This window comes from Penicillium alfredii, assembly GCF_028826965.1.
Source record: "Penicillium alfredii strain IBT 34128 chromosome Unknown utg000011l_segment0_segment0, whole genome shotgun sequence".
Taxonomy (NCBI): domain Eukaryota; kingdom Fungi; phylum Ascomycota; class Eurotiomycetes; order Eurotiales; family Aspergillaceae; genus Penicillium; species Penicillium alfredii.
Genome location: NW_026622708.1, coordinates 232,620 through 257,913, shown reverse-complemented (window position 1 = coordinate 257,913; position 25,294 = coordinate 232,620). Strand labels below are relative to the sequence as shown.

Here is a 25,294-nt window from a genome sequence, read left to right as displayed (position 1 = left end):
GGTTTCCTGATTGCGGGCGCATGTTCCATGGAAGCTTGGTCGTTTCTTTCCCTCATTTGATTTGGTGGCACCATGGCCATCAATTCTCTCGAGAGGGAACACAGGTTGAGGAAAGTCAAGGCCATGGAATTTTAGCGCCAGTGGCCTGGAAGTCTGTAGTCCGCTAGTGCATGGAGGGGCGTAGTCTTACAGGTAGAAATGCGAAATGCATGAGTAAATCATGCGAATGGGCCGGGAATCGGAACGGGCCCCTGAAAGGATTTCAATATCTATACTTCGGTGTAGAGATGGAGATGGATATAGGTCCTAGATATGTTAGATAAACCAGCAGACCTTGAAATCTTGATAGAATCATTGCATCCATCAAACAAATCCAGAGAAATGAAAAGAGAAGGAAAAAGGAAAAAGAAAAAAAAAAGAAAAAGTGGAAGATATCATATCTCCAGACCCACCCATGGGCTCAGTATACGGGGCACGCACTGGCCCGTAGTATCGAGCGGAGTCGATGCAAAGCAGACGCACCTAGTGAACGGTGTCTTTATTTACCTGTTCCACTTTTTTTTCTTTTTTCATTTTTCTTGCTGAAATCGTGCTAGTAGCAGAACCAGGAAAAAAGCTATAATTCCTGATTTATCTCCGGTTTCTCACCATCAAGGTTTTTTCTATTTCCTCTTCTCCTCTCCCTCTACTCAATCACTCGCCTTTGGGGATCCCTGGCTTATCCACTGCATCCCAACGGTCGCAATGGCTGTCTAATTCGCCCCCCACATCACGACTTATCGGGGACTTCTGAGGTACAGTGAGGTGATCTTGATCCCTCGCTGCGAGCTCCTCTTCTTCTTCCTCTTCTCTCTTCACAGTCGATTTTCTCCGATTTGTATATTCTTGTTGATTTTAATTTTTTTTTCTCATATCTTTTTTTTTTCTACTTGTATTTTTGCGACCACCCTTGTATTCCGCCGATAACATCCCCCCGGTTGATACTATCGCCAATCGCCACTCGATGTCCATACTCATACTCTAAACGGTAGGATCGATCAGCTCTCTTTTTCTTCCTTCTTTTCTCTCTTTTCTTTCTCTTCCATCCCACCCCTCGCCTCTGCTCATGTCAATTGACTCTGTCGTCTTCCCTCCCATTCCTTTCCTGACCAGTCTCTTCACTGGTGTCACTGTGCTGTGATACCCTTCATCTTTGCCCCCACTGGCCCGCACTTTCCTCTCGCCATCGACGTACCACCAGCTGCACCCATCCTGTGTCGTCGAATCCCTTTCTCCCTCTCCCTGGTCACCTGGATTTTGTCTAATGCATGGTTATGTCTTGTCGGCTTGATTTCTTGTCGGTTTCGGTTGCCCCCCCTCCCAAACCAGCTCATACTTACCACCATATCCGAAATTTAATAGGAGCGTTTACTGACGGAAGCTACCCCAGGAACTGCATTGTGCCCGTTTCCTTCAGCCTGCTGGCCACGGAATCCACTTTTATCTCTTCCCACCCCCCTTGTGTTGAGACCCACAAGTCGGCCGGATGCCATACACTGCGCCGTTGAAGCCGTTGCTCTCCGTGCAGCACATAGAATATTGTGGCCCCTGTCCTGAACCTCGTCCCGAGCGACCTGGTTTGGCTCGTTCATCGTCGGGGCGCCTCCAGAATTCCCGCTCCTACTCCTCCACCTCGTATGTCCGCCGCCACCGGAGGAGCCCATCCATCTGCAAATCAACCGACCATCCCGCTTCGGATCCCGTCTCGCGATTGTCCCCCTCCATTGATCCTCATGCCAGTCTTCGTCAATCTCCTCCACCTCTAAACAATGCTACGATTCCTCCCGGGGCGGTAATCTCGCCGCCCGAGTCTGCACCGAACTCGAGTGACGAGGAGTCGCCATATCAAACCGAAGGAATTACACCGGAGGAGCTCGAAGCTGCAGTAAGGTCGATCGAACAGGAAAAGGAAAGATCCCCGGAAAGAATGGACCCAGTCGAGCAGCTGGGAACCGAGGCCCCATCCTCATCAAGTGGGTCGCCACTAAAATTGGAGCCCAAGCCCACTCACTTGCCGCTGTCCAAAGGGGCGCGCAAGGTGGCCCACTCGCGGTCGGCCACCGAAACCGCCATTACATGGAAGCGCGAAGAGGCATTGACGAGTTCCCCCGAGGATAGCGATGTGGAACATTCTCCCAAGCCACCGATGGTTCGCAAGAAGTCCGGCGAGCTTGTCCGGCCTGCTCTCCGGCCCGCTTCCGCACGGCGGCGGCCGTCTAGTATGCCGGGGACCCCGGTCTATGCAAAGGCGGTACACTTTGATTCGCAGCTGGAACATATCCGCCATTTCTTGCAGCTGGATCGGCCTTTGGCAGTGAGCGCCGAAACATCTCCGGTTGATAGCCATGACGCCGATTGTGAGTTTCCATTCGGTCGAAACTTTGAGCAGCGTGCGCCGGAGTGGGAGTGGGAGGTTCGGCTGGCCAATTTCCCCAAGGATACGCCATCTCGCGCCACCCTTCCTGTTCGTCTGGAACGATTGTTCCTGTCGCCTGACAAAAAGACCTTGATTGGAAATGTGGCCGTGGCGAACCTCGCTTTCCAGAAGCATGTGGCAGCTCGTTTTACCTTTGACTATTGGAGAACGGTGTCGGAAGTGACCGCGTCATTCTGTCATGATATTCGTCGCAAGCAGGTCCACGATGGATACGACCGGTTTTCTTTTGAGATCAAACTGAATGACCACGCCTATCTCGAGCGCAAGACTATGTCTGTTTGTGTCCGGTACAGTGTGAATGGCCAGGAATTTTGGGACAACAACAACTCGATGAACTACCAGGTCGATTTCTTCAAATCTCCCAAGACGGCCCCGAGCAAGCCATCGGGCGGGTCGCGGCCCTCTGTTCCTCGCAGTCGCAGTTTCACGGGCTCTCACCTCTCGCGCCCACATTCCACGCCACCTCCGCCCTTCGACGATTTCCCGGAAACCGGTGGCAAGGTTGCATTTACTAACCCATTCGCCGCTGTCAATGGCGCACCCTTGGCCCGGGCATCGTCCGATGATATCGACACGATCGCTCCGCCAAAACCCCGGGAGAAGCCAAGTCCTCAGGCATTCGGGAACCGGTATGACTTTGGTGCATCTTTGTCTGCGGCCATGCGCACCAAGCCTCCGGTTGATCGGACTACCTTGACTGCCCGTGCGAGGTCTGGAAGGGCCCCGGAGGCTGATATCACCCAGGCATCCGAGACAAGCCCATCTATGGGGCTGCGTCCAACATCTCCAGTGAGCGATGACATCCGCGATGCAAGTCGTGTGGAAGATTTGAAGCCTTCCTCATTCGTGTCTAGCAAGCCGCGTCTCGAGTCTTCGGTGTACAAAGAGCTGGTCGATAAATACTGCTTTGTGGGTGCCTTGGCCACCTCGAGTCAGAACACTTCACTAACATGCTCACAGTATGGCTCCCCCAATGGTTCGAACCTGAAGCAGTCGAATGCGACGACAGGTGCAAGTGACAGAGGCCTTTCGAGGCAGTCTGCCTCAGGATCTCCCTCGCCACCTCTCTCCCCGCGCTCTCCTGCTCCTCTCGAACCACCTTCGGCTGAGCCAACTCGCGAACCCCGTCATTCGCCCATGTCGCCGCCTCCTCACAGCCCGCGGACTTCTCCTCGCACCTCCCCTTCACCAATGTCTTTCCGCTTTCCTTTCCATGATTTCATGAACGACTCCCAGTCGTCGACAGTCATTAGAGGGTGAGTCCCATAGATTGCTCTATGACCGCCATGGTGTCCGGTTGTTGTTCTCTTGAATCGGTCCCATTTTTCATACGCCCCCGTCGTTGACTGTTTTGTTGAAGAGGATTGGGTGTGTCTTGTGGGACGGGGGATTCTGGCGATTGTGCTGCACTCCCATTCGTTTCTCACCCACCTTATGTTGGGGCACTATGATTTCCATGCACACGATGAATTCCCATCTCTTCCCTTGATATCCCAATGGCCGACAGGCAACACCTGTGAGCGATCTGTCTTCTGCGATGCACAATAAACCGCGGAGCTTTCGTTCGACCAGGAGCTTGTGTTGTCGACTCCATTTATATCGGGAGCAATGATCGAAACTACGAATTTTCTTGAGTGCGACCATCACGGTTTTTAGTCTGTTGATTACGCATGATGACGCTACGAATATTTTGCTCCGCGTTTACTTCTCATTGAGGCATTTTCCATTCTTGCTGTCTGTCCCTCGGCAGACTTTTCTTTACCGAAAAAAAAGTTTTTTAGTCTCTCGCGCCTCTTCTCTTGTTCGTCCCATGTGCTTATCGACTCTTGTTTTGCGCTCAATTTCTTGCATGGTGTTCAGGTGTTTTTGATTTTCTTTTCCTATCCGGTTTGCTTTTGTTTAACGAGATCAACTGTCGTTGCAGAGGGAATATGTTGGCTGGAGCCGATACAGAGATTCGGATACATGATTGCCAGCTGTGCGTTGCCACGTACCTAGCTTTGACACGAGCACACGAATGAATGCGATCTGGGTTATGATGATATGTGCTGCAAGTAAACTTGGATACTAATTGACGTTGAGTTGGTAGATTGGCAGGTTGGTAGAATAGAGTATTAAAAGTATTTACTCCCCTATGCTGCCTATACCTCCGCAGCATCTTAGTGGGCCCGCCAATAGTGGCAATTTAGCGCGGTAGATCAAGCGGGCAAATGGGGTAGCTTTAAGGCTCCAAGGCACCACATGCCGGGTGGCTATCTTATCAACACGTGACTCCATCCATTATTGCACCACACTCGAAAATGCGGGCTGTCCCATGCCAGGCCGACACGCCTGAAACCTGCCCTTCATAACACCCTTTTTGCTCCCTCGCGGCCTGCCAATCACCGCCGCATTGCAGAATGGTTCATCTCCCCGCTTACCTAACTCCGCTTTTTTTTTTCTTTTTGCCCGCCTAGTCCATAATTCACGCGTAGTCAGCATTATTTAAGTACCCTGCCCGTCTGCCTGCTACCCGCTCCTTGTTCGTTTTTCTCTCCATTTTCTTTCATCCCCCTCATCGCCCGTCGACGCGTCTTCCATCAACGACAGACCGTCCACCTCCCATTTTTCATCAAGGACCTGCTCATTCATCTCAAATTTAATCACTGACATTATGTCTGGACGTAAGTCTATCATTGAATCCCCGCTTTTTACCTATTGTGGTGTCTATCTATTGTTATTCTGAGGGGCTGGTGATGCATCATGGGACGCCCCTGTTATCACATAAGTTATGCCTCAGGCATCAATGTTCCGCCTCACTAAGCCACCTTACCTGATTGGGAAGATATTCGGTCCTTCGTGACCTTATCGTGACCTCCACGTCACAAACCTCTTGTCTTCTTCCTTCGATATGCTACCACCACCATGTCGACCTATCCACTAACACATTATTCTGATAAATAGGTGGCAAAGGCGGAAAGGGCCTCGGCAAGGGCGGCGCCAAGCGTCACCGCAAGATCTTGCGCGACAACATCCAGGGTATCACCAAGCCCGCCATCCGCCGTCTCGCTCGTCGTGGCGGTGTCAAGCGTATCTCCGCCATGATCTATGAGGAGACTCGCGGTGTGCTCAAGACCTTCCTGGAGTCCGTCATCCGGGATGCTGTCACCTACACTGAGCACGCCAAGCGCAAGACCGTCACCTCGCTGGACGTTGTCTACGCTCTCAAGCGCCAGGGCCGTACCCTCTACGGTTTCGGTGGTTAGATTGTTTCACTTCTTGTTACAATTACACCGCCCTGGGGAACTTGTTTTCTCTCGAGAGCCGTGCTCTTGTCCTTCGTTTCTTTCTTAACGCGATATGGGATGATGGTAAATCTTTATTTGTGATTTCTGTCGAGCCCGGTTTTATGGCTTGACTGGTTGTTTTCTCTCTTTATTCGGGGTTCTTCGGAGGACTCGGACCTTGTTGCTTCTTTGCGTTCGGGAATCTATGGGTTTTCTTAGCTAGTTTCTGATTTCGTTCTTATTGCTCCGGTCGGTTTCTCCGGTCGGAGTGGAATAGATCGATTCCATCAGCCTCGGTGTTTCGTTGTAATTGTAGAAGAAATCGTAGGTTGTTATCTCCAGTCAGTTGTGGAGTAGGCGATTAACGTCAAGCCATATCTAGGTAATAGGCCGATCGGCATGATGTAATCGATTCCCTCCGCATAATAAGCCTCGGCCACCTTCACGTTCACCTCAATGCCCTGGTCCATTTTTCATCCCCTTAGGCATGTTCTCCTGAATTTTATCTTCGAATACACTGGATGCGATGAACTCGCCCCCTGGTCAATAGCATACTCCTTGCATAGCCTCATCAGCATCTTTCATCTGATACCCACACACCTTCCATCCTAAGCTCCACCCTGCACTTCCAGACAGCGAGGGGCATCATCTCCAGGCAGTCATGGCAGAATACAGGCTCTCGTACGAGTCGCAGTTGGTGTGTGGAACCCCTCCTCATAGCACATACCAAACCTCCTGCCTGCAGCACAGTCCCCCTGCTAACCCGTCTTCCTTGCCGCAATCAAGGATGCCTTCCACCCTTCCTACCGATACGATGCCCGCGATCCCCACGAGAACTGGCGAACTGCAGCTCTGCGCGGCCCCGCCCTGCCTGTATTGGGTAATGCAGTAGCTGGGGCCGTCGGTGCCGCCATCTCCAATGTGGTCGTCTATCCGCTCAGCGTTATCGTAGCGCGTCTACAGACCCAGAGACAGAAGGACGAGAAATCTACAAAGTCCGACGAGGACAATAACGAAGACGAAGACGAAGATAAGTATACGAGTCTCCTCGATGCTTCCCGCAAAATCTATCAGCAACAGGGCATCGCCGGCTTCTACCCCGGCCTCGCTCAGGATACCTACAAAACCGTTGCCGACTCGTTCCTCTTCTTCCTGGCTTATACCACGATCCGTCAGCGCCGCATAGTGTCACGCGTCGGGGCTGCGCACGCTGCGAAAAGCAAGAACATCGTTTTGCCTGTCTTCGACGAGCTTGCCGTCGGTGTTTTGGCCGGCGCCCTCGCCAAGCTGTTCACCACGCCGCTGGCCAATATCGTCACCCGCAAGCAGACTGCAGCAACCCGCAAGGGTGCGGCGGGTAGTAAGGACTTATCAACAGGGGGTATTGCCGCTCGCATTCGAGCCGAGAAGGGCTTCCAGGGCTTCTGGTCCGGGTACTCAGCCTCGCTAATCCTCACGCTCAACCCGTCGATCACGTTTTTCCTAAACGAAGTCCTGAAATATGCCCTCCTGCCGCGCGCCAAACGCGACCGCCCCTCTGCATCAGTAACGTTCTTCCTCGCGGCCCTGAGCAAGGCCGTCGCCTCCTCGGCTACCTATCCGTTCTCGCTTGCCAAAACCAGAGCCCAGGCCATGGGGACGACACCTACTCCAGACTCCAAGTCCTCTTCTGATGTGCGCAGCAAACAAAACACTCTCCGCACAGCTCTCACCCCTCAGATTCTCTCCACCGTCCTCTCTATCGCCCGCACTGAGGGTATACCTGCGCTATACGCCGGTCTCGGCGGCGAAGTCCTCAAGGGCTTCTTCTCACATGGTTTCACCATGCTCGCCAAAGACGCCATCTACGTATCCATCGTCAAATCATACTATCTTCTCCTAATTGTACTGCGCCGCTATCCGTCATCTGAAGAGCTGATCGAGCGCGCCCGCGAGCAGGCAGAGGAGTATACCGAGGTTGCGCGCGAAGGCGCCCGCGATTTGGCTGAGAAGACGCGCGAGGGCGCTGAAGAGGCGCTCAGTCATCATTCTGGTGGGGTCGCTGTCGACATGACTTCTTCTAATCCTGCTGCCTCTGCTGCTGCGGATGCTGCGGATGCTGTGAATCAGAGTGCTGGGCATGGCGTTGATGCTTCCTCTGGTCTCAAGGTGCCTCCTATTCCCAATGAGGTTAATGAGACTGCTGAGTTGGTAGGGGATTATGTTGAGGATGAGGCGGCTGAGTGGCGTAGTTTGTATCACTGGTTCTGGGAGAAAGGGCCGCAGAAGGGGTGATAGTTAAATCAAATGGTTGGAGAGTATTCATGTCTCTTGCGTTGGCAGTCTTGTACAATATTCGATCGCATCAGTGGTTCTAGTTGATAGCATGTTTTGTATCTATGAAAGGATCAATATTCCAGATTTGCAATTAATCAAGTCAATGTTTTTATGTATCCACAATAAATTATCTCCATGTTTCCTTCCAAGGGAATCATGGATCTATGTAACCATCCTCCAGTCCAACTCATTAGATGTTGCCATCATTAGATGCAAGACCACAGACCCAAAATACAGAGATCACCTATGATCCCACCTGTACAGCGCCATAAGAACCAGTCAAGCCCCTGACAAGGCTTCTCACTGGGCCTTACGACCACTCAGCCCCTCCTCGGCCGCAACAAAAGCAGCGCGCAGCTCCTTCGCCGCCTCCCACAGCACCCACAGCGGGATAAACACCCAGAGGGTATTAAAGAAGAACAGATACAACCAGAGGTAAACGGGATCCTGAGTAGCAAGCTGGGAGCTACCAGTCAGCCACTCGGGCGCAAAAGTCATGAACCCGCCATAGAGCTCAGCAGTCGCGAGCGCCGTCGCAACAAGCCACAGCGTCGCGCGGGCCTTACCCCGGGTCTCGGCACTGATCGCGGTATTGGACGACCGGCACAGCAGGTAGCAAATATAAACCGCGGCAGGTCCGCCCACAAGAACCGTCAGCAGCTCCAGCGACACGACGGTGAGATCGGCGCCGGCCCAGCGGTGGTCGGCCTTTGCGTATTCCTGCCACAGGCGCGCGCTGGGACCCGTGCCGTAGGCCGGGCCGTAGATGCGGGTCGGCTCGTTCAGGAAGAACGGGCCCACGCTGTGGATGCCTGCAATTGTGGTGTAACTCGTGAAACACTCGTATAGGAATGAGCCCTCGACGAAGAGGTGGGTGAGCGCGTCGTATGCGTGCCAGAAGAAGAGGATGCGGTTGCGGGTTTGGGTTGCTGGGATTAGGGTTTTGCTGAGGAGGTATGCTATTGGCATGAACGAGAGCGAGAAGACGATGCAGAGCACCGTTGGCACGTCGAGGGTGAAGGACGCGCTCGACATCGTGGTTGGGTTGTTGGGTAGAGGTATGTTGGAGGTTTGCGCTGGATCCGTGGAGAGGTGTAATTTGGAGGATGTGTAGGATTTATTATGTTATGGTTGGGTCAGCGGTGTCGCATGCTGTCTGGGACTGGGAGAGAGAAGAAAAAAAAAACTAGGGAAACTGAAGCTTTCAGCGATCAGGGGATTCACGATGATCAGTGTGGCCTCAGGCACTACTCCATCGTGGATCCTTGTTTGAACGTGCGTTTTTCACTTTGCATGCTTCATCGAACATTTCTTTCGGAAGTTGATTATTCAAGTACAAATTGCTTTTGCTGAGCCATCTTCAACTATAATGGAGCTTGCTACGCTTCCCCAGTTTCTCCCCGCCCCCCTGGCGTCTGCAGAGGGCGTAAGGGGAATAGAAGCCGATATGACATTCGCTTCCCCACTGTGGCAGCCAAGAGCCCGACGAGGGTGAGATTCCCCCGAGCACACCATGGAATCCCAGTGCAGTTCTTTTCCTCGGTTCTTTGGAGGCTTCCTGGCTTTGATTCTCTTTGTTCATCCAAGACCCCAGCCCGGTGGCGCCATCCCTCAAAGAGAACCCGTTGGCCTCTTGCAGTTGCACCCATGGGCAACGTGCCAGGGCCTATGAATCTCCTGGGGGCTCAGCACCTTGGCCTCTCTGACTCGCCGGCTCTGCTTTTAATTTGTGGCGATTGGATACCCCCAACGCCGATGTCGAAACAGCCCCCCGACTCCCCGGATTGGCTGCGCGGAGTCCCCTGCTCGAGACTAGCATGGCATTTTTCTTTCATTGGCACTTGGCTTGTCAATGAGGGCTAAGTCTCTTTCTCTCCACTTTTGGGTTGAGTGCTTTTGATTTAATCCTCTTTGGGCCCCTCCGGCGTGCAGTGACGATTCAGCCTCGATCGTGGACGCCTTCTCTATTGCTCTCCGTCGCTGAAGATTTGCGATATTGGACTCTAGTTTCATAAGTCGCTTGTATCCGAGTCTTCATTTCACCAATCTGTGGGCGAATTGCTCTGGTCCACTTGCCGCGTGTATCGAAGATGAATATTGGACATTGCGCTGCGCAACCCCAATCCGTTCAAGTTACATTCTATTAGGATCTTGTTCCTTTGTCCAGTGCGGTTACTTCCAAGCATGTCCCCAAACTTCGGAATCATCGATATCCCCGCCCTCGCCAAGCTGACATGGGAGCTCCACAACCAATGCCATTTCGTCGTGAAGGATGCCCCAGATGGCTTCAGAAGCCTGATGACCGATCTGGGCTCGCTGCAGGGTGCCCTGCGTACGCTCAGTGACGATATCAGTTATGACACAGTCTTTTTCGAGAGGATGAATGAAGACCGCAAGTGTACACTCGAGCGATGCCTAAATGCCTGCTTCAAAACACTGCGGCGGCTCAAGGATCTTCTTGTGCGCTACCGGGAGCTTGGTATTGGCGATGGAAAGCTGTTCTGGCAGAGAACCAAATGGGCTACGCAGCGAACTCAGATTGAGGATATCCGGTCCAAGATCATGATCCACACGTGCAATCTGAGCTTGTGCATGAGCTCCATCGGAATGTAAGATAGCTAATCCTAAATGTTCACATCCACTAATTTATTTAGTTCGTCTCTTGCTCGCATTGAGCGGACTATGATGCAGGCCATGGAAGAGGATGAGCAAGCACTGCTGAATGCCGAAATATTACCTGGCCGAGACACAGACTCGATCGTTTCGCCACTCAGCTCTAGGGGAGAGTTCGTTGGTGACTACGACGAGTCAGGCGAGACTGAGATATACCGGCATGTTCGCGCCCGAATTGCGGCTCAACATCATGGAGCCAACCGTGCTAGACATGTCTCGACCTCTTCTGAGTCTGCTGTCTCGGGGTCCGACGGATCTTTATATGGTGGAACCAGTCCCAGCTCGCCAATATCCATCAATATAACACGCTCCCCAGCCCTGAGCATGATTGGACGAACAGGGCACACCCGCGTGCGCAGCGACCAGCTTCTCCATGATGGCTCCATCGATAGTCGCACTCTGGACACGGGTGCCTGGGACAACAACTCTGATATCCAGGAAATGCAAAGTGCGGGCAAGACCAGTGAAACGTCAAATACCGACTTTGGACACAGCAATGTCATGGAGGCGGTAAATAGTGCGATGCAACAGTTGCGCCAGGTCCTATTGCAAGAGCAGCTGTCTCGACCCATCCGATTTGAGCCCCAGGATCAACTGCATAGGCCGGATCACGATACGCTTAAGGCTTTTGAATCTTCAGCCAACGATGAGCTCCGGGTCAGAAGACTCATCACAAGTGATTGGCTTCGAGTGGCAACATGGTGGCTGTTGAAGGCATGTTCGCCATGTCCATTCCACAAGGCGATGCTAACAGGCCCCTTCAGGCGCGGGTGACTTTAGCAAACTGTAACAGACACATCTATGTCAGTGCTCGGTGCAGTTTCAGCCCCTCCACCGATTCCCGATCGACCAACCACCAGGCTTATGTCGACATTCTCAAAGCCTCGTTCATTTTGTATGACATTGTTTTGAAGGACAAGAGCTCTCCAGTTCTCTTAACAGGCGAGAACCGCAAGTCCATTGCAGATCTGTCCGAGGTGTGTCGCTCGAGATACTCATTACTTTCATATACTAAACTTTTTGCACACAGGGCATCAACGAAGAGCTGTCCCAGTATACCACCATCGACATCCCAGAGCCATCAAATCTACAAACCCAAAATCTAGATATATGGGAGCCCCTGCAACCAGAGGAAGCTGTGGAAAACGGCGTGGACCTTTCGTTTGGACCAAAGAATTCCCGGTGGATCGTCGTCGACCAAGAAGATGCCGGCGACGAGGAAGAGAAGGTTCTTTACCGCACGTTTGTCAATGCTGGGATCGGGAGCAAGAAGTTTCGCATGCGCACCAAGGGTGCTCCCTACATGCTTCTGCTAGCCACCAGGGAGGGCGAAAGCGAGCCGAAGATTGTTCTCTGCAATCAAAGCGGCTCACTATGCCTACAGCGAAACTGTATGTGTCCAGTGCCGCCCCAACTATGCAAAATTATTTCACTAATGCATCTTCAGTTGTGTTTGATGACTTGCTAGCACTGATCCAGCTGTCAAATACGACAATGACGGGGTTCCCAGGCACTAGAGTCTCAGAGCCTGTGCCGTTCAAGTTCGACAACATGAGCGTCTCCATTTCCTTCCAGTTTGAAGCAGATCTGGGCCACTTCATCAACATCCCCAAGACGTATTTCGAGGCCGTGTGGCAGCGCGAACCGATGGACTCGAGCGAGTTCACAGAAACCGTCATCTTCAAGAGTTCCGTGGATACTTTCGAGCAGCTGAAAACTCCCAAAATGAAGCCGATGAACCCACCGGTTGTGGTCAAATCCTGTGAGATCCGCATCCTAGAGCGCTCCTTTGGCGAGGCGTGGCAGTCCATCCGCCGTCTGGTAGTCAGTCCGTCGGCGACAGAGAAATCCCCACGAAGTCTCGAGTTCTTCATGCCGCTCAGCCAGATCCAGCTCAGCCGCGACGAAGTCTCGCGCCACGTGCTCCTGCAATGGTCCGATACCTGCCAGGAGCGCACCGACAAGACGGACGGCAACTACCACACGCTGCACTCGTATGTGTACGACGCCAGCGCGCCGAATCTCGGCGCCGGTCTGGTATTCCGTACTCAGCAGGCCGCAGACGATTTCGAACGCGCCGTGCTAGACCAGCCGGGCCTCCAACCCGCCTTCGCCTGGTCGCAGCCCACCAGCTCCGGCCGCATCTACGACGTCGTCGACACAGGCATCGAACATAAACAGTGCAAGGCCGTCGTCCTCTTCCGCGTCCGCGCCCCCTGGCGCTCCTCCGACTTGTACTACCTATACAGCGTCGCCGACTACGCATTCCACGACTCGGCGTGCTCCGTGCGTTTTCCGCGCCTGTCCGACGCAGACTACATCTCGTCGCACGTCGACCAGCTCTTTCCCGCAGACCGCCCCGTCACCTTCACGCACTGTGAAAAGAAATTCGAGTCTGTTGTCATCGACTTCGCCTCCGACCCCACCGCTCGCGCCTTCCTCAGCGCTCTCTCCCCGCTCTACGACCTGCTCTTCGCCCGCCGCGTCCCCTCGCTCTCGACGAAGACTACCGCACTCTTCGGTCCCAAGAAATCCGGCAAGGGCCCCGCGGACCTCCAGCTCTGGCGCCGTGGCTCGTCCTTTCAGCTTGCTGCGCGCTGGGCCGATGCCGTCCCCGATAAATGGCTTACTCTTACTCTGGGACCTGGTTGTGCCGATGCTGTGGCTAAGGACAATCCTCCGCACGTCTATCTTCCGCGTCTTCCTTATGCCCGGGGTATGTCGCTCGATCTGGTGAATATCATCGCGCGCGGCCCTAAGGCGACCAGTGGTGGGAGGCGGGAGGGCGCTATTACTATTGCGTTTGGGTCTGCGAAAGGTCAGTTTTGTCTGAATTTCATTTATTTATTTTGCCCTGGGATATCATCAGCATCCTCGGAAAGATGTATATGCATCATATTAACTTCTATCATCTAGATCAAGAAGGGTTTCTTGCGGTTTTGCAAGGAAAGTCGTTGCCGACGTTAATATAGAACATCAGACATCAAGCAGCCCTCAACAGACAAGAGACAAGTGCAAGTATTTCACACACATCCATCGAAGGCCATAGTTATTGTTTCTACAATGCTTCTACAATCCAGTCTACTCCATCGTGAACACTCAAATCATATAAATCCAACTGATGAATTCTTTTGTAAATGAAAACACATGGCACAATGTAGATGGCATCAAGGTAAGATATCGCTCATTTATACAAGATGAAATGAAGAAATGGAAAGAAGAACGAAATCAAAAATCAAGAATGAGATGAACCCGCAACTCCTCAGAAGATGCCGGAAAAAAAAAGATGGAGAAGGAAATAACGGTAGTGCATGATGGGGGGGGGGGGCAATGATGAGAGCCTCTGTACACATAGCAGATTATACACAAGACACATAATAAGTAAGATGGATGATGCAGAAAGAAAAAAGAAAAATGCAGAACGTTCACGCTTCGTGCTCGTAGCGCTTCCAGTTCTCGCGGGTCCACCACCAGGCGGCGCGAGCGGCTTCTTGCACCCACTGGAGGGCTTGGTCGCCGTGCTCGCGCGCAACGCGGTGCTTCAACCCGTACAGGTCGAAGGACTGGATGGGGTTTCGCTCGAGAGGGTCTTTCTCGATGTCGGTGAATCGCCACTCGACTTCGGGAACCATGGGCATAATTAGGCGGTACGGCTTGGTGGCTGAACGCATGGCGACCAGGGAACCACCCGTGTTCATCACGGTGAACTGCCAGTAGGGCAGCTCGTCGGTCTCGATCTGAGGGCGGATTAAGGACTGACCCTCGTAAATCTTGATCATATCTTGGAGAGCATTTCGGCTGTACTCGTCGACAGAGCCAGACTCCAGGAGCAGGTCGAGGATACTCGGGAGAATCTGGGTCGAGGTCACAGCGGTGTCGAGTTGGACAGACGGGAGCTTGGGGTGAGACTAATGAGGAGTTCATATGAGCATTTGTCCTCGCTTATTACTTGGCGGATATGACGGGTGTTCATGACTTACCAGGACCAGTGGAATGTGGAAATTGTAGACGTGCGGGTTGTCGTACGGGGTGATGCTACCATCCTCAGGGAGCGAAACACCACTGAAAATATGTCAGAAACCGGCCCCGACCGGGAGAAAACACTCGAAAACAACTTACTGGTCGCCAGCCATCACAATGAGGGTCTCATCCGCGACTCCGAACTCGTTCAGGATGTCCAAGAACTCCCCGAACCAGCGGTCGTTGTAGCGGATGGTGTTGAGATAGCGGTTCACGTCTTTCGTCCGGCCCGACCACGAGGCCCCGATAAGCTCGTCGTACTTCTCACCCTTGGGCAAATCCCAGGGCTGGTGAGTCAGACCAGTGAGCGATCCAACAAACAGACGCTCGTGGTTCTTCTCGGCGTTCCCGATCATGTCGCGGAAGTAGGGTCGGAGAGTGTCATCGGGGTAACCCCAGAAGTTGTACTCCTTCACAGGCCATTTGGTGTCGTTGGCGTGATCCTCCTGAATACTCTCGTGGGACACGAATTCGGGGAAGCCCAAGGCCGGGGTCAGTTTCTCCTGGTGATCATAGTCCTGCGTGATGGACTGCATCCACGACGAGCGCCACGGCCACGTGGTGAAGTCGTCGCTGGACTTGGCCTTGCTGCGGTCGGTTCCATTGCTGAGAACCCCGAGGATGTCCGGCATACAGGGCTGGTAGATGTGATGGAGGTATTCCTGGTTGAAGTCGACCACCAGCGGGACCACGCCGCACGAAGTGCCCGTCAGACTCTTGAGGGTGAAGGTGCCGGAGGTGTAGGCCTTGGTGAAGTGGACACCACCGTAGGGCTGCGGATCCTCGGACGACTTGAAGCCCGACGACATGCCGGTGAGGCGCTGAGCGGTGTGCGTCAGGTTGGCCAGCCGCTTTTCGACATCATCCGGAATCTTGCCGTTCTTGTACGAGTTGCGGATGAAGTTCAACATTGACGAGTTGGTGTCACCGCGCAGAGGGAAGACATCGTAGCGTGTACTCTCGAGCTTGAAAATGAAGATGTGTTTGATCTTGACATCGCCGTTGTGCAGGGCCGAGCGAAGCGGCTCGAGCACATCGTATTCCAGGTTGGAGTTGTGCAGCGGGTCTTCGGCGGGGTTGTAGTGCAGATGTGTGTAGTTACCATTGGAATCGGTCTGCCAGTCACGGAACCCATTCCATTCACCCGGCGGCAGCCAGTCGAACCGGGGAGGAGTAGTGAGAGCGGTCCGGTCGCCCAACCCACTGGTGTCGCCGACGCCCGAGCTCACTACGACAAAGGGGGTGATGATCAGGGTCTGAGACAGAAAGGCGTAAGATTGTTCCCAGGGGCGGGCGCAACGCAGAGCCAACACCAGCAGGGCCGGCAGCAATACCAGCACACGTTTCAGGAGGGTGGGGGTAGGGTGTCGCTGTGGCAGTCGGTGCTCATCCACGAGGAGCGACGGGTCGGTGTTGGCCTTGTCCTCTTCGTCATCGTCGTCACGGAAGGGGACCAGGTTGTAGGAGCCGAGGGAGGGCAGCGACTTGGAGCGCCAGCAACGCGTCAACGGGGCGAAGCACGAGCCCAAAATGCGGAATGCCGAGTCCACCCAATCAAACAAAAAGGCCGAGGCGATCCAGGAGGCAACAATGTAGACACCCTCCACGATAATCATACCCGTCAACCCGGTGAGCAGGGTGTTCATCGAAGCCGGGTCCCGGTTGAATGACCCCGCTTGTCGCCAGTGAATTTCGGCGCCGGTCAGGATGTAGAAGGAGGCGTTGGCGGCAGACATGCAACTGAGGATGAGCCTACACAGAAACAAGAAAAAAAAATCCAGATTAGCTTCCAGGTCGCGTGCTTCGGATGGGACAGGGTCGCAACATACGCCAGAAGGACCACGACAAAGGCGGAGAGCACGCGCAGCCATTTCCGGTCGAAATCCAGACAGAGCACCCAGATCACAGTCAAAAACAGGACATCCTGGCAGAAAAATGTCGAGCCCCAGCCGAGCAGGGAGCTAAAGGGGATGGAGATAAGGTGGGACCAAATGCGAAGAAGTTTTGCGGAGACGACGGCGATAAAGAGTAGGGAGTACCAGTATTTCCGAGCCTGGCTCCAGTTCAGAGTGGCCTGCAATGCGCGAGCGGGGAGTGCACAGCACAGGAAACTCGCCCAGGCAGGGACTCGACTGACGAAGGATAGGGCGGCCTCGAGCCGGGTATCTGGCGAAAAGCTGTGTTGCGACATGACCCAACACAAACCAAAAAGAAAATTAAAATAAAGAGATCCCGATCAATCCGATAGGGACATGGTCTGATGAGATTAAGAGAGAGACAGGGAGCAAGAAAGAGGAAAAATGAAAGGACGAAAGACGAAAGAAAGAGACGAAATGTAAGACACACGTGGAGCGATTGAAAAAAACGGAAGTGGAAATGAGAAATGGAGAATCGAGAACAAAATACGAAAAAGACGAGCGGGAATCGCCCCCATTTTCAGGGTTTCATGTCTCCAGGGATTTTTTTCATTTCTTGGCAACACACGATCACTTGCCCAACACAGACCCATGTGGATCCCCCTTTCTCATTAGATAAAACCCTTCATCCTTGCTCCAATACCAAGGTATCCCTGGTGAAATCCACCTTAATTTTGTTTTTTTTTTCCCGTGTTCAGGGGGTCGCTCGCTCTCTCTCCACTGTGGATTGTTTTGGGAAGGTGGTCACATTGGCACAGCTTAAGGCTGATCGTATTCAGCCGCGAGCGGAGGCCACGTCGCCAGGGCTAAGAATCGGGGCGGATGGATTGCCCAATCATGATATGAGCGTACCCGAAACACTCGGTATACACCTCGGTGTCCTCTTATACTGAAGATATGTCGGCTCGGTATTAGACCCTGAGAGTCATTATGACTCGAGATACAATAGTAATCATAATACATGATTATTATAATAAGAGTATAATATAATAATAATAAAATGATATAATGATGTAATATAATCAGAAAGGCGTCCCACAGGCACCAAAGTTTTCTGGCTTGGCACGGAGTGGCGTTAATGATTGGTGTTGGCCTCGGTATCTCGGCCCTTTCGCCTGGGCATTTGGCCCCGATTCGGCATGTACAATGTACAGCATTGGAAGTGTGGCTGTCTGTTTATACAGAGTATACATAGTATGCATCATCTATCCGTGGTGTTCTGCACCCTCCCGTATAGACTCTGTTCTTTCTACTGCTATAAATAGCAGATGACCTATAATCCGGGGAACGTTCAATAAGCTTCCTTGCTCAGCCTTATAGGGTGTTTGCTCGTGCCTGGGCCCAAAACGAATCCGAGCGGAACGGGGTCGATGTGCCAAAATGACCTCTCTCAACATGGCACAAGATACAAATCGAGGGGATTTGCATGCATCGGTTGAGAGTCTTGGAGTCATTCCTGGATTTAACCGAGGGACCCTTTAGCCATATTGAGATGTAAAATATCTACTTGGCGTTATCTGATTTCTTGTTGCTTATATCTTACTTATAATTTCTCTGTCCAAAGAAGACCCAAAAGAAGACGGAGTAAAACAAAAAAAAACTCATTCACTCGAGAATCAGGCTGGGACACAAAAAATCTCACCCTGAAAGATCATCCAGCCCCCAGAGCTGCATCACCCACCGATCCTGAAACGAGTCAGCCAAGACGTAATTTATTGGTAAGGGCACGGTAATCCCTTAAAAATACAGCACGTACCCGCTGGTCCGCTGCCGCGCCCTCCACCGGCTCCTTCGCCGTCGCCGCTCGTTCCCCACACCAAATCCGGCCCGCTGCGCCCGCCAGAATCTGCTCAACCACCTCCGTCGCGTATTGCGTTAATGGCGATCGGGGAATGCCGTCATGTCCTCGTACAATCTGCGCAATGCTCTGTTCAATCGGCTTGTATCGCGAGTCTGGTGGGAGCGCCCAGTTCTGTAAGTAGGTTTGTCCGTTGGTTGCGACGCTGCCGGTCACGACGGACAGCACTTTGACGTGGAAGGGGGTCAGTTCGAGGCGCAGGCTTTCGGAGATGATTTCGAGGGAGCGTTTGGATGCGGCGTATGACCCTGGTGGTTTATTAGTATGAAAGGAAATCGAAATAGAAATAGAAATAGATAGAATAAAAAGCACGATAAAAATAGACAGGGAATATAGAAACCCGCAAGAATAATACGCAAAACCAAGCCGACATCTCTCACCCATATTCGGCAATGGAATATGCCCTGCTATCGACGTGATATTCACCAGCGTCCCCTGCGCCTCGATCAACAGCGGCGCAAATGCCTTGGTCACCGCCACCGGCCCCCACACATTGATCTCAAAGATCTCGCGCGCCGTCTCAATGGTCTCATCAAGAATCGGCATGAAGTGGTTGCGTCCGGCATTGTTGATCAGGTACGACAGTGTCCCTCCCGTCTGTGCTGACACGGCCTTGACTGCGGCGTCGATGTGACTTGGCTCCACCACGTCCAGTGTCAGCAGCGTCACATTGGGGAGACCTGTCAACGCTTCCATTTTGTCGATATTCCGGGCTGTCGCGAAGACTTGGTATCCGCGTTCTTGGAAGGCGAGGGCTAGGCCGGAGCCGATGCCACCATCGCTGCAGCCGGTTATGAGGACGGAGCTGTTGGTTGTCATTTTTTTTCCCTTTCTTTTTATATCTAATATTTCGGTAATGAGGAAAACGAAAATGAAAATGAAAGACAAAAGTAATCAATTTGATCTGACTGCGGCTTCTTATTTATAGTTCTTTTATTGGATTGCGGGAATTCACCGTGGTACAAGCTCGGATCCTGATCTGACAGGATGCCTCTGGACCAACCAGCACAGTTTCTTTCATTTTGACTATACCGCTGAATCTACTAGACTGCGAATCCTGGCTCTCCTCGAGTCGTCATCCACGGCGCTTATTGGACGGCTCGCATATGCCCCGTTGGCGCCGTTGTGGCTTATCGGGAGATTACATCCAACATTGGACGGGCGACTGGATGGTGGTTTGGAAATATCGCATTGCTGCTAGTATTTTCAGGGGAACAAGAGATAAATATAGAATGAAATTGACCAGTAATTAGAAATTCCAGGTGGAATGCATGGTCAGATTTGAATCAGCAGAACCAAACCACCAAAGAGGATAAGCCCTAAAAGAAATCTTCATCATTCCTCCCTCAATGTCCACAAACTAGCACTCGGTCTCCGCCACGCCCGTGGCTGCTCCGAATGACACCGCCGATGCCGTCGCTCGCTCACCAACCGATCCATCTCGGCCGCAGACCAAGCCGGCCGCGTCCTCTCTGCAACGACCACCGGCGCCACCGACGCACGAAGCGGCACTCTGTTCGAGACCACGACATGGTCCCGCGCCGTCATCGTCGTTGGCACCGCGATCAGCGACTGGGCCTTACCCAGGAGCGGACGACGCACCAGCCGGCGCAGGACATTGCGGTGTGCTTGTTTCCGGGGTTCCGGGGCCAGAGGCGACAGCGGGTTATGATTATCGTCTTGTCTTTGTCTGGCTGACCGAGACCAGAAGTGACGCGCGCGTGCTCCTGGTAAACCGATGATACCCGCCATCTCGGCGTCGCTGTCCGGTGGCTGGTCTGCCTCGAGCGGGACTATCATTGCCGCTGGGACGGTCCAGAAGACGGGCTGGGTGGTTGGGCTTATGCACGGTTTGGAGATGCGCGGGTCCGGACTGCGTGGCTGGCGCATGCAGAGGTCGGAGCCGCAATGGGGCCAGGTATGGTGTCGTCGGTGGTGGCGGAGATGCGGCATCGCTGAGTAGAGATGGAGTAGTTGAAAGAAAGAATTAGGGTTAGGGTCAGGTCAGGTCAGGTAGGTTAGGTCAGATTCGCTCTTATCCCTCCTCCATCATGAAGATCAGGTTGGGCTCGAGTTGGATATTGCAGATAAGATCGTAAGGATAACCTCCAGGTTTTCTTTTGTCGCATCTGCCTGGCAGGTTGCAGCATTATAAAGCAGCAGCCTTGGGTGTAGTCCCCTCGCACGTGTAGAGGGTCAGGGGTGTACATGGGTTGGAATTGCGGGTGACTGGATATCATTTGCGAGTGGGAATGACCCCGGCAAGTCTCCCCAAGTCTCTCAACCTTCACCCCGAGACAAAGGTGACCCATTCCAGTTTAGGGTGAGGGTTGTTGGTAACCCCTGCAAATGCCATCATTGTATTCTCAGGGGTGCAGGGTCAAGGCCCGAGCCAGTCCCTAAAATCAATTCGAGTGTTGATGATGGGCGAATCCCCATCGCGGGAGCATGACCTTGCACCCTGATGCGGTCAAGAGGTCAAGATGATCGTCATGCTGTGAGTCCCATGATCCTCGGAAACTGCACCCGAGATCAGGATCTTTGCGGGGTCATTTAACTTGCATCCATAGAACTATTTCATATTTCAAATCATTCTCTACTTTTCTTGCAGAGAGCGGTTTGTCGAAAGGTATCTAAATCTTAATATTCAAATCCTCGCCGTTTCAAGATCTCAGGTCACTTCATGCGACTTTAGTATATTCCAAAAAGCAATGTACATTATCATAGACAAAACAAACGGAGACAGTGATATATCCCGGGGTATCAAGCATCATGCATATCAAGGAAGCTCGCAAGGCTGCGGATTTGCCGGAAGCTCCTGGCGCGGTTGCGTATCAGCCGGCATTTCCTTTCGACTCGAACCATCGTTCAATTCAGATACGCCGTGTTGGCTGGTCTCCTCTAACTCGGTTGGACTGCTCTTGGAATCCTCCTTAGGATGCATAAAGGATTCGTCTGGCTCTGCGACCGATTGCTTTGATCGACGACGACGGAGGAAATACCATATGAGTCCCGCGATGATGAGGGTTCCGCAAACACCTCCGACCACACCACCGGCAATCGTGCCTTTGTTTGTCGATGAATTCGAGGATTCTGCCAGCATAATGTATTAGTGGGTTTTGCTCTTCCTCTGGAAGGGGGATCTTTTAAGAGATGGAGTGGAATGATACACATAATACATACTGTGAGGGTTATGTCCCTGTTGCGCAGGATAGATGGTAGACCCGTTTACCTGGCCATCAGAAATCATCTGTTGATCCCCACAGCCGGTTGATTGATCCGAATAGTAGTAGCCCAGCAGGTCATTCTCGCAGCAGAAATATCCGTTCTGCCACCAAAGACTCCCTGTTGAATTGGCGCACCGAGGCGGGTCCACGGTATCCCCCTTGGTATTTCCCTCGTCGCATCTGGTGTTGCCATCCGCGGCCGAGCTATAGTCGATTGAGGACGGGCAGCAGGCGTACCAAGAGCCCCAAGTGTGACGACCGACTTCCGTATCCTTGAGGCAGCGTTGCTGGCGGCGAATCGCCCACCCAGCTCTAGCGTCTCCAGTCATTTGATCGTGATTGAATCAGATACCAGAAAGGAAGATAGAGAACAAAAGCGAAAAGGCGAAGTTACGGATGAGGAAGGGGAAGTGCGAGGGGGGCAGAGATGAGTTGTTGAGTCAGGGATGAGGATCGAGTCAGGGCATCATAGAAAGACCCTGGACAGGTGGAGAAATCCGGTCATCTTGTGCGCAAGTGATCTTTAAAAAAACCCAAAGATCGATCATAACCATGCAAAGCTTAGTTTCTCAGAAACACTCCGCCACCTGGGCTATACGCATGGAGTGCTTTGGCCATATAGTTTTATTTTTAGCTACCGCGTATAGAGAAGCTGGGTAGCAAGATTGGCTTGCCCTTTTTCCACACCGCCGTGTACTCCACATATCCACATATCAACGTCAGTGGTCGCCCTAATGTGGCTCTGGCTTGCCGTGGGCCTGACTATGGCAGTAATTCCAGCCAGTCAGTTTGTCGGTTCTGGTAGTGAAAGTAGATTGGCTGTATACATCATGAAGTCAGGACAGTGGGTTCAACCCGAGCTGATACATTTATTTTCGCCTATCAGTGTACACTTAGACCTCATAGTAAAGGTGACCCTGTCTACGGTAATGGTCAAATTCGTCCACTTTCTAATGCTGTGGTCAATCAAGATATGCCTCGTTGAGATTTCTACTATGAAACTAAGTAAGGCCGACATCCCCCAGCCAGCGCCAAGTGGCCGAGCAGTAACTCGGTCAACTTATCTTCCTTGGTCTAGTGGTGATGATTTCCGCTTGTCATTCGATAAGCGCGGGAGACCGGGGTTCGATTCCCCGAGGGAGAGTTTTTTTTTTCGTGATTTTTGTTATGTTTATTTTTCTTTATTTTAACCTTTTCGAAAACCTGTGTTGACTAAAAATAACACCATAGTTATTTCATTCAATACTCTAATAACCTCAAGCTCCTCGCACATCCTCGACATGCTCAACTATCCCCTTCGCATCAGCCTTGGTGGCAGCCACCCGCTGAGCCTCCGCCTCAATCGCCTCAAACGGCCGCTTCGACTGCTTCGCAACAGTGTCATGAATCGGAATGATGGTGCGATGGTTCGAGTCGCGGTCGAAATACACATCGAGGTCCTCCAACGTGCGGTAGGCCGTTTCCGGGTATAGAAAGTAGACGACTGCGATGAAGGCCAAGTTGAACACAGCAAATACTAATTGGGTCGGTCAGTGATTTCTTCTTCTCTGCCCAGTTTGATTTAAAAAGATCGTGGGACACACTGATATAAAATCGGTATCCAATGTTCGCAATGCCCGTCGGAGTAAATTGAGTACAGATGAACCCTGCCAGCTGTAACACAGAGGGTGAGTTTGGTAGTTGCAATTTTGTTTTTGACATTGCTACTCACCCAGTTGGTTGCTGTAGCAGCTGCAGCCCCCTGTGTTCGCATTGCGAGCGAGTTGATTTCGGCCTGGTACACCCACGGCACCATGCCCCAAGTACACCCAAAGGTGGCGTAGTAAAAGAACAGAAAAGCCACGGCTACAATGCCCCACTGGTGCTATTAGCAACATATCTGCGCAAAACAAAAAAAAAAAAAAAAAAGCCATTTTGAAACTTACCTCATACGGAGCCTGGCGCAGCAGAGCAATGGCAATAGCCACCATCACATACGCCAGACACTGTAGCGACAACCCACTGAGCATCAACACCCGCCGCCCACATCGCTCAATCAACCAGAAACACAGCGCCGACGAAACCATGTACGAAGTTGCATTGCACCCCGTCAGAACCCGCGCCTTGAACTCGTCGAGCCCGACATTATCAATCAGCATGATCGTGAAGTAATAGTTCAGCGCATTGATTCCCCCAAACTGCTGCATAAACTGGCCGCCACAGCCGAGCAGAAGTCGTTTCAGGTGGCTTGATCGATCTCGGCGCGCGAGCACATGCGTGAAAGAGATCTGGGATTCGCGCTCGATCCGGATTGCGCCCAGGATTGAATGGTATTCGCTCTGTACTACTGGGTCTTCTGCTTCCAGCCCTCGCCCGGAATACCGTCGGATGGCTTCGAGTCCTTGTTCTGTCTTGCCCTGCATCAGGAGCCAGCGGGGGCTGTCTGGGACTAGGGGGAGGAGTGCAACCAGGAACATGCATGGAACCAGCTATAGAATACTTAGACCACACTTATCATTTGGGTAGGGGTAGCCTTGATACAGGGCTATAGCTGAGTCCACCTTACCTGCAAAGCCAGCGGCAGCCGCCACTGGTACCCCCCCGGAAGAAACGAGCATCCCAAAGTCAACCAGGTGGCAGCGCAATAAAAGACGACATTGTGAAGCACGACAATGACGGACAATTTGCCGCGGCGGTCACTGCGACAAGATTCGGCTTGGTAGACTCCACAGGTCGAGCTGGTCATCCCTGCATGGAGGATGTCGGGGTTAGCATTGAAATCCTTGTATGTACACCTTCGGCATGGTGCAACTTACCATTTCCCACTCCGTTGATCACCCGCCCCACGATCAGTTGCGGAAACGCGAACGACAGAAACTGCAGTACGGCGCCGATGGCACTGATCACTGCGCCGATTCGCAGTGTGTTTTTGCGTCCCAGGCGGTTGCCATAGCAGGCGGCTATTAAACACCCGGCCAGGTTTCCTAGCTATGTAAATAGGGTCGTTGGTATGGATTATTGTAAGCGATGGAATTGGGAATTCTTACTGAAAAACAGCTCGCTGTGATACCTTGGATCGAGGATACCTTGGTCTGGGGGAAGACGCGGATAAAATCTGGGCTGATGAGGATGCCGCTCACGACGCCCTAGCAATAATGGTTAGAATGAACTTTGGAAAAAAACATTTGTTATGGCCTCTACTCTGATGGGGCTATACTAACCTGATCGTACCCATACCAGGCTTGAGCGGCAGAATTGGCCGCTGTTAGCACGACTTCCAGAGCCGGTCCGTCTAGCATGGTGAAAGTGTATAGATTGAAAAGAAAAAGAAACCACGAGAGTCAAGAGTCAAGAGTCGCCCCCAAAGAGTGGGCTCTACAAGGCAATTTAAAGCCGGCCCAAGCCGAGGGTATACACCCCATTACCCCGGATTCTGTATGGATCCCCCGGATTCTCCACAGTAAGCCCCGCAAAATAATGTTTAGCCACATATAGTTACAGCACGGTGGGCCATCTCAGCGCTAGCGCAACCCCCGCGTCGGGCTGGACATGGCCCGCGGCCC

The 25,294-nt window shown here is 52.5% G+C and overlaps 10 protein-coding genes across 10 annotated transcripts; 4 read left to right on the top strand and 6 right to left on the bottom strand.

Annotated features, from left to right (window-relative positions):
- Nucleotides 1-1,525: 1,525 nt before the first annotated feature.
- On the top strand, nt 1,526-3,736 carry NUU61_008526 (protein phosphatase regulator GAC1; the record flags this gene model as incomplete). Its single annotated transcript, XM_056659051.1, has 1 exon — nt 1,526-3,736. The coding sequence occupies one exon, from the start codon at nt 1,526-1,528 to the stop codon at nt 3,734-3,736; it is 2,211 nt and encodes a 736-aa protein (XP_056507344.1).
- A 1,393-nt stretch (nt 3,737-5,129) lies between these two features.
- On the top strand, nt 5,130-5,721 carry NUU61_008525 (histone H4; the record flags this gene model as incomplete). Its single annotated transcript, XM_056659050.1, has 2 exons — nt 5,130-5,139; nt 5,420-5,721. The coding sequence occupies 2 exons, from the start codon at nt 5,130-5,132 to the stop codon at nt 5,719-5,721; spliced, it is 312 nt and encodes a 103-aa protein (XP_056507343.1).
- A 682-nt stretch (nt 5,722-6,403) lies between these two features.
- Nucleotides 6,404-8,016, top strand: NUU61_008524 (putative mitochondrial carrier protein; the record flags this gene model as incomplete). Its single annotated transcript, XM_056659049.1, has 2 exons — nt 6,404-6,439; nt 6,529-8,016. The coding sequence occupies 2 exons, from the start codon at nt 6,404-6,406 to the stop codon at nt 8,014-8,016; spliced, it is 1,524 nt and encodes a 507-aa protein (XP_056507342.1).
- Nucleotides 8,017-8,358: 342 nt separating this feature from the next.
- NUU61_008523 (EXPERA domain-containing protein) lies at nt 8,359-9,093 on the bottom strand (the record flags this gene model as incomplete). Its single annotated transcript, XM_056659048.1, has 1 exon — nt 8,359-9,093. The coding sequence occupies one exon, from the start codon at nt 9,091-9,093 to the stop codon at nt 8,359-8,361; it is 735 nt and encodes a 244-aa protein (XP_056507341.1).
- A 1,149-nt stretch (nt 9,094-10,242) lies between these two features.
- NUU61_008522 (uncharacterized protein) lies at nt 10,243-13,703 on the top strand (the record flags this gene model as incomplete). Its single annotated transcript, XM_056659047.1, has 6 exons — nt 10,243-10,667; nt 10,713-11,501; nt 11,552-11,708; nt 11,762-12,122; nt 12,179-13,549; nt 13,648-13,703. 6 exons carry the CDS (start codon nt 10,243-10,245, stop codon nt 13,701-13,703), a joined length of 3,159 nt encoding a protein of 1,052 aa, XP_056507340.1.
- A 453-nt stretch (nt 13,704-14,156) lies between these two features.
- NUU61_008521 (uncharacterized protein) lies at nt 14,157-16,942 on the bottom strand (the record flags this gene model as incomplete). The annotated part of the gene is made up of 4 exons (XM_056659046.1): nt 14,157-14,639; nt 14,712-14,793; nt 14,851-16,503; nt 16,581-16,942. 4 exons carry the CDS (start codon nt 16,940-16,942, stop codon nt 14,157-14,159), a joined length of 2,580 nt encoding a protein of 859 aa, XP_056507339.1.
- A 1,363-nt stretch (nt 16,943-18,305) lies between these two features.
- Nucleotides 18,306-19,344, bottom strand: NUU61_008520 (SDR family oxidoreductase; the record flags this gene model as incomplete). Its single annotated transcript, XM_056659045.1, has 3 exons — nt 18,306-18,353; nt 18,424-18,773; nt 18,906-19,344. The coding sequence occupies 3 exons, from the start codon at nt 19,342-19,344 to the stop codon at nt 18,306-18,308; spliced, it is 837 nt and encodes a 278-aa protein (XP_056507338.1).
- A 516-nt stretch (nt 19,345-19,860) lies between these two features.
- Nucleotides 19,861-20,478, bottom strand: NUU61_008519 (uncharacterized protein; the record flags this gene model as incomplete). Its single annotated transcript, XM_056659044.1, has 1 exon — nt 19,861-20,478. One exon carries the CDS (start codon nt 20,476-20,478, stop codon nt 19,861-19,863), a length of 618 nt encoding a protein of 205 aa, XP_056507337.1.
- An 826-nt stretch (nt 20,479-21,304) lies between these two features.
- NUU61_008518 (uncharacterized protein) lies at nt 21,305-22,081 on the bottom strand (the record flags this gene model as incomplete). Its single annotated transcript, XM_056659043.1, has 2 exons — nt 21,305-21,618; nt 21,709-22,081. The coding sequence occupies 2 exons, from the start codon at nt 22,079-22,081 to the stop codon at nt 21,305-21,307; spliced, it is 687 nt and encodes a 228-aa protein (XP_056507336.1).
- A 927-nt stretch (nt 22,082-23,008) lies between these two features.
- NUU61_008517 (sugar porter family MFS transporter) lies at nt 23,009-25,030 on the bottom strand (the record flags this gene model as incomplete). Its single annotated transcript, XM_056659042.1, has 8 exons — nt 23,009-23,268; nt 23,336-23,405; nt 23,464-23,610; nt 23,678-24,220; nt 24,298-24,479; nt 24,548-24,719; nt 24,779-24,877; nt 24,953-25,030. The coding sequence occupies 8 exons, from the start codon at nt 25,028-25,030 to the stop codon at nt 23,009-23,011; spliced, it is 1,551 nt and encodes a 516-aa protein (XP_056507335.1).
- Between the last annotated feature and the right edge of the window lie 264 nt (nt 25,031-25,294).